The sequence below is a fragment of the Podarcis gaigeae genome, assembly GCF_964106915.1.
Source record: "Podarcis gaigeae genome assembly, chromosome: 13".
NCBI classification, from domain to species: domain Eukaryota; kingdom Metazoa; phylum Chordata; class Lepidosauria; order Squamata; family Lacertidae; genus Podarcis; species Podarcis gaigeae.
In genome coordinates this window covers 18,052,605-18,065,212 of record NC_139689.1, presented here as the reverse complement: position 1 = coordinate 18,065,212, position 12,608 = coordinate 18,052,605, and the positions used below count along the sequence as shown (strand labels likewise).

Genomic DNA, 12,608 nt, shown 5'->3' with positions numbered 1-12,608 from the left:
TTTTGTACTTATGCAAACATTGCCCTCCACCCACTACTGCTAGCTCCCTCTTATGCATGGGTGGTGTTGTTGGAGTGGCACTGTCAGAAAATCAAGATCACTGTAAGTATTACATATGATATTACAGAGGGTTAGACTAGTATTGATTTACCGTATTGGCCTGAATATAAGCCTCACTTTCCCCCCAAATTCTAACCGTGAAAAGTTAAAGTGCGTCTTAAATTCGCAACCTTACAAAAATTGGCTTGTACAATATCGCTGCTAAAACAGACATACGGCAAAACGGAACGGGTGTGAGTGCCTGTGGAATTTTAAGGGAGCAGCTTATATTTGGGCCAATACGGTATTATTATTTAGCTTGTATCAACTGTATTTGTTATCACTTATTTTTGGAAAATTCAATAAAAAGCTGTTAATAACAAAACAAAACAAAAATTATTCTGTGTGGGAGTTAAGAACGAAGCCTGCATATAAGCCAGGCTTCCTCAAACTCGTCCCTCCAGATGTTTTGAGACTACAACTCCCATCATCCCTGACCACTGGTCCTGCTAGCTAGGGATCATGGGAGTTGCAGGCCAAAAACATCTGGAGGGCTGAGTGTGAGGAAGCCTGATATAAACTGTGGGACGTCTGATTCCCAGATCAAGCAACAGGGGGCAGCTAACTTCATCTGGCCCTGCCTTGTGGGATTATGCTCTTGGCAGATCAAATGCTGGGATGGAGGGACCCTTTAGCTTGGCTTAACGAATTATTCACTTGGTCTTGTATACTGATCTAGATTTGCCTCTCCTGCTGCCACAGGACACAGACTTGCAGCTCATACTTACGTTGGCAACGGTGCCTCCCGCTCGCGGGTCAAACACCCGAACGCGTTTGTCCCGGCAGGCCGTGCACAGCAGCGACCCATCCTGGTTCCAGGCCGCGCTGTAGATGGCGTCTGGGTGCATCTCGTCCATGGAGAGGGCCGCCTGCCCGACCCCCACGTCCCAGACCGTCACTGCATTGTCACAGCCTGCAAAAGAGAGCAAGGCTGTCGATAACAAAGGACCGGCAATGGAAGGGAGAGAGGGTTGCGAGCCAGCCAGATTGCGAGTGCCCGCCGCGCACTTGCCGCTCATTACCTGCGCTCAGCAGGAGGTTCTGCGCCGTCGGGTGCCACGTGACAATCCCCACCCGCTTGGAGTGGCCTTCAAGGGTCACCAGAGGATCGCTCAAGGACCTCACGAGGCCGGCTTCAGGCACTGCCCAGACCTGAAAGCAAGGCACCAAAGAGAATGGAGGACATCAGGATCAAGATGCAGCCCCCTTCCTCGCTCCCAGCCATGCCTAGCCCATACCTGTATCCCCTCCACTTTTGCCCATCTTCAGGGCCAGCCAGACCCATAAGTAAACCAGCAAATGGCCAGTTGGGGGCTATATGTTTGCCAGTGTGTGTGATCTGAGTGAGAAATGCCCCTGGGGTGTCAGACATGCTGTTAAGGTGCACTCCTTGAATTATTGCGCCGTGTCATTCCCTGCGAGGTTCTGCAGGGCACTACTCAGATCGCTATTTATTTGGGCTTGCGGGGGGTGGGAATAAATCCTAATAAGGGGGGCAGCCCTTCTCACCTACCAGATGAATTCTTTTCTAGGTGACCTTTGGGTTACGTTTGGGTTGTTTTCAACTTTCACTCGAGGAACAGCCGCTGAAATCAATAGATCTAACTTGGTGATGGCCATTAGCGGATCCATTCATTTCAATGGGTCTACTATGAGTAAAAGTTAGTTGAAGACAACCCTTTATCTCCCCCTTGAAGATCCGCCCCCTTGACTTTTGGAACCCTTTCATGGGTAGTTGGCTATAAAGTAAAGGACCCCAGGACAGTTAAGTCCAGTCAAGGGCGACTATGGGGCTGTGACGCTCATCTCGCTTCAGGCTGAGGGAGCCGACGTCTGTCCACAGCCAGCTTTCTGGGTCATGTGGCCAGCATGACTAAACCGCTTCTGACGCAACAGGACACCGTGACGGAAACCAGAGTGCATGGAAATGCCATTTAGCTTCCCTCCGGAGTGGTACCTATTTATCTACTTGCACTTTGATATGCTTTTGAACTGCTAGGTTGGCACAGCGCCACCTGTGTCCATGTAGTCAGCTATAGTGTGGTGCTGGTAATGCCAAGGTTGCAGGCTAAATCCCTGTAAGGTACAGCTACATCTTCCTGCGTTTCAGGGGGCAGAAAATATGATCCTCAAGGTCCCTTCTGTGATTCTATCATTCTATGTGTTCCACCCTATCCCCTTTGTATCTGCCTGCCATCTCCTGCCTTTTCTCCCCAGCTTCCTGAGCGGAGGTAAGGGGTGGAGTGACAAAAGATAAAGGGTAAAGGGACCCCCGACAGTTAAGTCCAGTTGCGAACGACTCTGGGGTTGCGGCGCTCATCTTGCTTTACAGGCCAAGGGAGCCGGCGTTTGTCTGCTCTGCAGCCATTTTTTCTGGGTCATGTGGCCAGCATGACTAAGCCACTTCTGGCGAAACCAGAGCAGGGCACAGAAACGGCGTTTACCTTCCTGCTGGAGTGGAACCTATTAATCTACTTGCACTTCTTTGGTGTGCTTTGGAACTGCTAGGTTGGCAGGAGCTGGGACTGAGCAACGGGAGCTCACCCCGTCACGGGGATTCGAACCGCCGACCTTTTGATCAGCATGCCCAAGGCTCGGTGGTTTAGACCACAGCGCCACCTGAACAGGTTCTGTCAAGCACTGCCCACCAGCGCCCCTGTCTGGAAGCACATTAAGCCCCTCCCCCAACATCTCCCTCTAAGCCCCACCCACTTGCCTCTGTCCACCCTGCTCTTGGCAAATGAGCCCAGCTCCTACCTTCTCCCGCCCCCATCCCTTTTCCCCGTCCAGCTGCTCCCACTCACCATAACGCTGCAGTCCTCAGATCCGCTGGCAATGATGTGGTCGTTGTGGGGGCACCACTCCACATCCAGCACGGGGGCTGTGTGGCCCGAGACCACCGGGGCCGCCTTATCCAGGCGGCCAGTCTGCAAAAAGGAGGAGGGGAGAGAGGGCCAAGTGGGTGAAAAGGCCAATACTTCATTTAGACCACTTACTTATTGATAGCAGCAAGACTTGTGACAAGCCTGGCTTTCGGGGGGAACTTGAAAGGGGCACCCATATCTAATTGACTTAATAGAGTTTGGCAGCTGGCCCCAGTAGAGAAAGTGGCTGACAAAGAGATTGAGACATAAAGGACTCATTTACAACGGAAGGGCCCTGTTCTTCTGATTACGTAAATAATAAAAACAACCCTGAACTTTTGCAGACATCCAGATTTTTGGGGGGTTGTCGCAGGTCAGTAGTTCTCAAAGGGTGTGGCAAGAGAGGATGGCAAATGTGGCAGGAAGATTCAAGGACAATGAAAGAAACATTTAAACAATTCGGTAATATAGTATATTCAGTAATATAGTATAGTATAGCCAGGGCCAGATTTAGGTTGGATGAGGCCCTAAGCTACTGAAGGTAATGGGGCCCTTTATATGTCCCGCTGTCCTTTCTCAACAACAAATTGTCACTGTTTTTGTGTTGAATATATGCTATATGGTAATTTATGGACCTAATAGGTATCCAATGCCATTTGCTGTATGTAGGTATTGTTTTATTTGTTTTTTATCTTATATTTTGGAAATGTACATCCAGTTTTTTCCCCTTTTTCATTTTTGGGCCCCCCCAAGAGAGTGGGGTCCTAAGCTATAGTTTCTTTAGCTTATACGTAAATCCGGCACTGAGTATAGCATCAAAATGATTTTTTTTGGAATATACAACCAGAAACGGCATCAACTTTGGTGCTGCTAATACAGCCGTTTGACTTCACCCTGAGAGGCACACTCCATTGTTTCTCAAAAAAGACAGATGCCAACAACAGCTAGGATTTTTTTCATTTTGTTTTCCAATGTATTTCTCACTAATAAAAATTTCATTGTGACACTGAAAGTGTGGCCCAGAGAAAAGAAGTTGGAGAACCAATTAATTCACAAGACAGTTAAAATCCCACAAATGAACGGTGCTTATTTCCAGTGCCTCTCAATGAAACTAAAGCACTGTTTCCCCCTCTGGTTATGGGCCTGCAATAAACCACATTACACAAACTACCTGGCAGGTACTAGCCCTTTCCCCCCAACTCCATCCCTGTTGTAGACATGTAGGGGATTCCACAAAACATGCAAAGGTTTGGAAATCCAGAAGCAGCTCGCCCCAACACAAGCATCTAGAATGGCAATGAAGAAGTAGGAGTCCTAGACTCCAAAGTTCCCCCAGTGCTTACTTGCCAGCATAGTTCCCCCTTCTTCCTGGCAGGTCTTGGCTGCCTTCCCTGACATTACAGCAGGCAGAAATTATTCTCAACTGCTTTCCAGTGTTGGCAGATGTCACAGGTTCAAGTTTCAAGCAGAGTTGGGGAGGCATTCCAGGTAAGGCCCCAACTCTGCTGTAAACCCTGCGGCCATCTTGACAACTCAGGACTACAATTCCCATCATCCCTGGCAACTTGTCATGCTGACAGGGGCTGATGGGAGTTGGAGTTCAATAACACCTGGGGTAGGACCTAGGTCCCCCATCCCCTGCTTGTAGAGATTACGCATGTTACGGTACATTATGAAGATTAAGCATATGACTTTTCTGCCATGATGCAGTGCTCGCTCTAGAATTCTGAGGGGTGAAATTTGGCCGCTGCCCAATCCCTTGCCCTCTCCTTGCAGGCCAAAAGGCACACCTGTTCCTCAGAACAGGCTTCCACAAGCTGGCGAATTCCAGACATTTTGGACCACAATTCCCATCAGTCCCAGCTGTGGAACAAACAGGCAAGGCAAGTGGAAGATGCAATTAGATCTCCTCACTCTTGGAGGGGGGCAGATGAGGGCCAGGGGCGTCTGGAGGTCCACAGCAGTGGCGACCCCTGACACTGGCCCCACCCTGAAATATTATTTGCAGGAGTGCAATCCCTTTTCAAAAAGCTTAGGAGCTGACAAGATTGCTTCTCTTAAAACCTATCTTCATTTAAAGTTTTAAGGCTTTTATCTTTGGGGTTTGTTTTTTAATGGTGATAGTTTGCTGCATATTTGCTTTTAAATGGTTTGTGGGTTTTAGCTGCGTTTCATGTACAATTTCGTCTGCACACTGCTTGGAGAGCTCTTTGATCAAGCACTTTATAAATCTTCTGAAGAAATAAGCTTTTTGCCCCAGGAGCCAGCTAAGAGAAGAGGCGATGGCAGCAGGCCAAGTGCCGGTTGTCAGGCCCTGTCCTAAGTGCCAGTGGCTAACTGGGTGGCTGGATTTTTGCAACCCTCCTTGCCAAGTTCTCCTTTCTATTTCTTTGCCACCCACCCTGCTTCAATACTTCCCTTCCTTCTTCAGCTCCTTTGCGCAAAAACAGAGAGACATTTGCCACCAATTCTCCTCCCCCCAAAACCACACGGCTCCACTTCCAGCCTGAAAGAACTGCAGAGTTGTCAACATTTCAGCCAGCCTCTGCTCCTGTGCCTTGAATGAAAGGTTGATCTGCAGATATCACTAACACTGTCGGCTATTTTTATCTATTCAATTTAGGCACCGCTTCTTAGCAAGCTGAATCACAGCAGCAAGTGATCACGTTTATCTCCATGCTGTGAAAACCTCCGCTTCCTGGCATCAGCCTGCTATGAAATGCACAACAGGCCTGGCTGCCTGTAGGTGGTTCCCCCCCTAATCTTTCTCTTTTAACCTATTTTCTACTCCTTTTTTCCATTACTGGTATTTCTTTCTCTATTTCTTCTCTCTCCCCCCCCCCTTTATGTTTTTAGATAAAAGTTTTAGTTTGGTTTTTAAAAGGGGGGTATTAAGTTTTTTATTTTTCTCTATAAACCTTCATAAAATTGCAACCCTGGGCTACCCTTTCAAAGGTATGTGACCCACAGATTTGACCGCAGTGCTGCTTGGTGCCCATTGGGCTTAGCAGGGCAGACAGCAGGGGAGCTGACAGTAGGTGGCGCCAGAGCCAATGGCATGCCGTTCCGCCCCCAACTTGGCTGTCAATAAGAAGGCAGACAAGTGGTAATTGGCTGAGAGCAAACTGAGAATTTGGTGGAGCCCCATTCGTTCTAATGGACCAGCCTCTGTTATTTGACCAGCCTTATTGGGCTTAAGTTAGCCACCCACATTTGGACTCCTGCCACACGTCCCAATGGCTGCTCTAGATCGCCACTGCAGCCTTCTGCACACTGTAAATGCCAGCTCTACAATCTGTCTCCCTCCCTATCGCTTCTTCTGGGACAGAGTTTCTTCGGCTTGTGACCACCAGGAGATTTGCTTGTCTCGTCCACCCAATAAATGGGCTGGAACCGCAACCTGGGTGGGAGTCCAGCAACCAAGTAAGGAACAATGGGCCAACGTCAAGGGCCATTTGCCCTGCTGGAAAGGGGATCAGCCTCACTGGGATCAGCAACGCTCACATGGCTTCCCTCTCGCACTTCCACCCCTCCCCTCTCCCCCATTTTGTCGCTCTCAGGAGTGTGAATCCGCTCCTCTTCCCATATCACGCTGGAGTCATGAGACACTTGTGTCCTAGGGGCAAACACAAGATCGTCGCAGATGAAAGTGTGGAGGGGCGAGGAGGCCCAGCCTTGGCTTTGAGCCTCAACTTAGTGGCCAAATAAAAAATGAAGAAGCATTTTTTTTGGGGGGGGAGGGGTCCTTGAGTGTGTTTTGACTAGACTGAACCACTCAAACCCACGCACGTTGAGAAGTACAAGTGCACTGTCAGAAGCATTAACCTACCAAGACCTCAAATGTGACAAAAAGATAGAAAATGCCCCAACCAAACAGGAGGGGAAGAGAGTCACTTGTAAACCATGCGGTTTGGGAATCAGACAAAAGCCAGACATCTAACAATGGCAATTGGTTTCACTGGAAGAACTGGAAAGGATTTGAGGCCTAGAGAAAGGCTGAATCCATCACTTGTTGGCTTCCATTTCTGGGGAATGGTGCAGAGGGGTTTTTGGGGTGGCAGTAAAGGGCAGCGAGTTAGGGGGCGCATGGAACTGGGGCACAGGCAGAGACAGGGCAGGCCGAGAGAGCTTCATTAGTTACCAAGCGCTCTCCCGATTTCCTTCCCCTCTCTGCCTGCCCCAAACCCACTTCCTCTTTCTCAAGGCCCCATTTCCGCAGCAGGTTCAAACTTCAGGCCATTTAAGGCAAAACAAAAAACCTGTCGAAAGAGATCTGTCGTTTCGGCAGTTTCACAAGTTCCCCGTCCCTCCTCCTCTGTGCCATCTTCAGAGCGCCATCCCGGAAAGACGGGGGGGGGGGGGAGAGACCTCAGAGTTAAGATTCATGCATGTAGCTGTCGGTTGGGGATGGCTGGCCTGAAAGGGGTTGAATTCTGGTGGGAGATGAGGGCTGAGGTCCGTGAGGGGCAGGAGATTATAGAAAGGCCATCTTTCCAGAGAGTGGCTCACATACCTTGGACAATGGCAAGACCAGGAAAGCTCCTCCGCCACTAGCTTCCACAACGATGGCCAAGAATTTGGGGTTGACGGAGCAAAAATTCCCATCCCAGGTCATCTGGGACACACGGATGTCATCGTAACACTGGTCAGCCTTGACCGGTTGTCCATAGACATGGCGGAACTTACTAGACCTCACAACTTTACGACTCATGGTTCCTGCAAAAACAAAAAAGAGTTTCACTTGCACATTGTTGGGGGGCATCAAATCACAATGGTCCCAGGGTCAAATTCCTAGTCCCGTAAGCACTGGTGTCGCCAGACCCCTCAACCCAGTATTTATATCTCAGACCATATAGCAGCCTGGCAGCTAGGAAGTCTGATCTTAGCTGTGGCCCCAATGGTCTCAGTCATGCCACCATTTCAAAGTCACACAGTCTGCAAGATAATTGAGGGTTGTGCATCCTAGCTCCTTGCCCTGGCAAGCTCCCCCAACCAGCAAAGCCACACTTGAAGCCCCACAAACACTCCAACCAAAATAGCATTCAGATTCTGGGAAAGATTAGGAGTGGCAGGCAGTTCCACAAGCACTGTGCAGGCAGCCCTTTCTAGAGATGCCTGCACATTTCACATGAGAGGTATATGCAGCCCGATCCCATGCCTGTAAGAAATAAGCTCCTGATAAGTCCATATTTGCTCCCCCAATGAGCACGATTTGGTTTGAAAGGCGCCAAACTCTTTAGATTACCCAAGCAACAAAGCCAAGTCGCGTGTGGGAAAGGGAAGGCAATTTTGTTTGTACCCGGCACATTTACACATTTGTCAGATCTGCATACCATTCTTCTTCCAAGGATGATATATATGGGCTTATATTTTATCCTCACAACAGTCCTGTGAGGTGGCTTTGGCCAAGGATAAAAATGTGCCCACAGTCACCGAGTTCACTTCACCGGGGGTGGGAGCATTTGAAACCAGGACTTTCTGACCTAAAACCAAACACTCCATCTATGACACCATGCCTGGGCACAGGGGACAACAGACACATCACACGCCAAGGGTTGCTAGCCAATGTGACCTGGAAAGAAAATTCTAACTACAGCAAAATCCTGAGCACAGATTAAGCCACAAGAGATTTGTTTTTAAAAAATGGATGGTTTTGCATGCTTTAAAATGGGAATAGTAAATTTTGTGACCTGCCTCACAGGGTCCTGTGAATTACTGGTAGGTATTAAAGGAGGAACATGCAACATGCAGCGTTTTGCACGTTGGAAAGTGCTTCAGGCATAAAATAATCAATACAAGAGCCCCCCCAGTGCTCTGCGAGCAAAAGCCCCCTCACCAATTCACTGCCATCTCCCCCTCCCAACCGGAAGGTCCTTTCGCCCCCCAGCCCCAAACTCTCACCTGCAGCCTCTTTTGCAGATGCACCACACAATGAATTGGAGATGAAGCTGCTCAGAGCTTTTTAACAGAGCCATCGCCCTGGAACTGTCAGAGCGAGGAGGGCTGGTCTCTTAAAGGGCCAGCGCTCAGCGTGCGTCGAGCAGGGAGCTCAGAGGCTCTGCTTGTCATATCTCGCCCTACACACAAACAGACACACATACACAGAGAATCCATCTTCAGGTCTCTCTCTCTCTCTCCTCCCCCCCCATCTCATTTCCTCTCCGTACATATTCTTCATCCTGAACGTTACAGAGAATTGCTGATACGTTTGTGCTAAACAGAGACACGCAAACGGTTTGGAAGGGATGCCTCGTTAAACCAACTATTTGGAAACGTTGCGGGCTGCACAGGTCTCTTCGCTCCTGCCCGAAGGAACAGTTCGCCACAGCCCGGCAGCTTTTTGGTAAAATTATAATCGGATAGCATGTTAGCTGTTACCTGCTTTATCTTTCTAAAAATTTGTGCACATGCCTTTGTATACTTTGCTTCCTTGCTCACACCCATCCTTTAGTAATAAGCAAGGCTGCATCCAAGCCTTAGATTCCACAGTAGCCCAAAATGTAGGTGGTGGTACAGGAACAAAATTCAGCTCCTTAAAAAGCAATGCTTTCATTTTTAAATAAATCCCCAAATTTCCAAACCTTGTGGCTTTGAAGGTATGTACTGTGCGTTTGTTGGCCAATTCCAGCAAACAGATCTATATCACTACAACATGGTCCCCAAGTGTCACCTGCTGAGAGCCCACGGTTTTGCAAAAAAATAAAATACTAATGTTCTTTTATGTCTGGGGGTGGTCCCCTGAATGGGCAATTCACCTAAATTCTTGGAAGACTGTAGCTGCAAATCCTACGCACACTTAACTATTTTACACAGTGGGGCTTATTTCTGAGTAAATGTTAGCTGTTAGCTGTTACATGTGTGAGGCTATCTACACATCAGGGGCTTAAAATGCAGCAAGACCACACACGCACACTTACACACTTCCAAGAAAGGGGAAGAGGGGTATCTTAACCCAACAGACATGACCTCTTTGGTTTCCCCTGTGCGTGCAACCCCATATCCTCTTCACAAGGCTGTCAGCTTGTGTGCATGTGCAACAGTTCCCTCAAGTGTACACACCACACCACAGCTTAACTGCGAAGTGAATGTGGCTTACGTTTTCAAATCAGATGGCATCTGGTTTGAGAGAAAATGCACCAAACCAGAGTTTTTCTCAATAAACTACAGGATGCACATGAGTTCTAGCTAACATCACATGTACTCAGCTTCAAACACTCATGGCGGGAGCAAACTGGAGACAGAGTAAACAGCAATGTGTACACAGCCTGAGAGAGAAACATCCATTTTTGCAGCTGGAATGAGCAGATAGAGGGAAAATTAGGGGTGCATGGTTTTCTCACAGGGTGGTAGCTACCTGAATTGCTTCCTGGAGGAATCTGCTGCCTTGTGGGATGGCCTGATGTTTGCTTCCACAGATGCTTTACTAAAGCTACTTTCCCAAAATACTTTGCTGACAGGGGCTTATGGGAGTTGTAGTATGGACCCATCAGCCACATATACAGTGGTACCTCGGGTTACAGGCACTTCAGGTTACAGACTCTGCTAACCCAGAAATATTACCTCGCGTTAAGAACTTTGCTTCAGGATGAGAACAGAAATCGTGCTCTGGCAGCGCGGCGGCAGCAGCAAGGGGCCCCATTAGCTAAAGTGGTGCTTCAAGTTAAGAACAGTTTCAGGCTAAGAATGAACCTCCAGAACGAATTACCGTATTTTTTGCTCTATAAGACTCACTTTTTCCCTCCTAAAAAGTAAGGGGAAATGTGTGTGCGTCTTATGGAGCGAATGCAGGCTGTGCAGCTATCCCAGAAGCCAGAACAGCAAGAGGGATTGCTGCTTTCACTGCGCAGCGATCCCTCTTGCTGTTCTGGCTTCTGAGATTCAGAATATTTTTTTTCTTGTTTTCCTCCTCCAAAAACTAGGTGCGTCTTGTGGTCTGGTGCGCCTTACAGAGCGAAAAATACATAAGTTCTTAACCCAAGGTACCACTGTATATGAACCAAGTTATCATAGACAGTGCAAGTCTTCCCTCTTCAGGGCTCTTTCCTTCAAAGGAAACTCCGCTTGGTATCACTGCTGGAGGAAGAGGGTGCCGTGTAACAACAGCATTGATTTTAGGTGGGCAACCTCTGGGGGCAGCTTGAGAATTTGGAAGCCAGAGGAATTCCTGGACAATATTCCCAATGGTTAGAGGTATTCCAATCCTCAACATAGCTCCATGCCCACTCTAACTACAAGACATTGGATAAAGCATGCAAAATGTTGACAATTACTGCATAAAACTAAACTCATGCAAATCCAACCCATTTCATTTTTTTCTTTCCTTTTTGGCACAGAATTGTAATTGCCTGGAGGCCAGGATTTTATTTATTCAAGCACGGCCTCACTGATAGGCAGAGAAATGTTTTTTAGGCGTTCATTCCCGATGAGTCACCAGGTCAAGTCTGTTGCTGCAAGAAAGCCAGGAGCTCTGTGGCACCTCAGAGACTAATGCATTTATTGTGATCCTAGCTAAGAGTGGAGTCCTCTTCAGCAGATGGCATCAGACAAAAGAGGGCTCTTGCATACTGGACATCTGATGCTAGGATACATTTGTTTAAGATGCCAAGGCCTCTTTTTGTTTGGGGTTTTGTTTTGCGGGGAGGGGACGGCTAGAGGATTGTGTGTGGGTGATGGTGGATCAGGGAACAGAGAAAGAAACTAAGCACCCCTTTTAAATCTAGTGAAGCTCTCTCTGCTCATCCATTCCAGCTGCTTGTTTCAGACAAATCCTGAGACGTCTGTTCTGTCATTAAACTATATAAATTAAGAAGGAGAAGCATTTCTGTTTGTGATCAACTGAGAGCACAGATTTCTCTACTGCTGTAGGTTTTAAGTTAGCAAAGGAAAGCAATGGAAAGTAGTGTTGTTCCCTACAGATGCTGTTGTGGGTAGATGGTGTGCTAATGCTTTTTCATACATTTGAATTTTATGTAGAAATCTCACTGACTACAACTGGCGCTTAGGCTGCACTCTTATATGCACTTTACATGGGAGTAATCCCCACTGAACTCAATGGGGCTTATTTCTGAGTAGACACATGTAGCCCTGCACATCCCATGGCCTTTTCACCCTACCTTCTATAATTTCGCGTATGTAAATAACCTGCCAGGATAACACCACATCTTTATTATATATTTTTTATTCCGTTCCTTCGAGAAGCTCAGGGAAGAATGGATGGATGTCTTTCCCTCTGATTTCTGCAACAAGCAGGTGTGTGAGCGAGACTGCCTTAAAGTTTATGAGTACCAGTTGCTGCAAATCACAGGAAGGAAGGCCCTTGTTTCACATCGAGTTTGAAATTCTCCCACAGGCATCTAGTGGGCCACTGTGAGAACCAGAAGCTGGATTAGATTAGCCATTGACTTGATCCTACAGTGCTTTTTTAAAATTCACCCAATATACTTTGTGGTTAGCAGGATCTTTAACCTGCCCTGCCTAGCATTCTCAACACTACCCCGCCTAGTCTAGGAAAGCATATACTACTACAATAAAGCTGAAATCTTAGTAAATGCCATTGAACTCAACAGGACTGACTTCTGAGTAGACACATATAGGATTGCATACATTTTACTTGGAGCGGACTTACTGAAATTAATTAACTATGGC

At 47.7% G+C, this 12,608-nt stretch overlaps 1 protein-coding gene across 2 annotated transcripts in view; it reads right to left on the bottom strand.

The window, feature by feature from the left end:
* CORO1A (coronin 1A) overlaps positions 1-12,608 on the bottom strand; it is a 76,134-nt gene that overhangs the window by 7,765 nt on the left and 55,761 nt on the right. Inside the window, exons 1-5 of one of the 2 annotated variants that reach the window (XM_083707664.1) lie at positions 8,865-8,993; positions 7,477-7,679; positions 2,904-3,026; positions 1,122-1,251; positions 828-1,012 (exon numbers count right to left, since the gene is read on the bottom strand). In XM_083707664.1, coding sequence (XP_083563790.1) covers positions 828-1,012; positions 1,122-1,251; positions 2,904-3,026; positions 7,477-7,674 — 636 coding nt within the window. In that variant the 5' untranslated portion in view covers positions 7,675-7,679; positions 8,865-8,993. Of the gene's footprint in view, positions 1-827; positions 1,013-1,121; positions 1,252-2,903; positions 3,027-7,476; positions 7,680-8,864; positions 8,994-12,608 lie in introns of those variants that run through there. The other variant, XM_083707665.1, reaches the window with a different exon arrangement.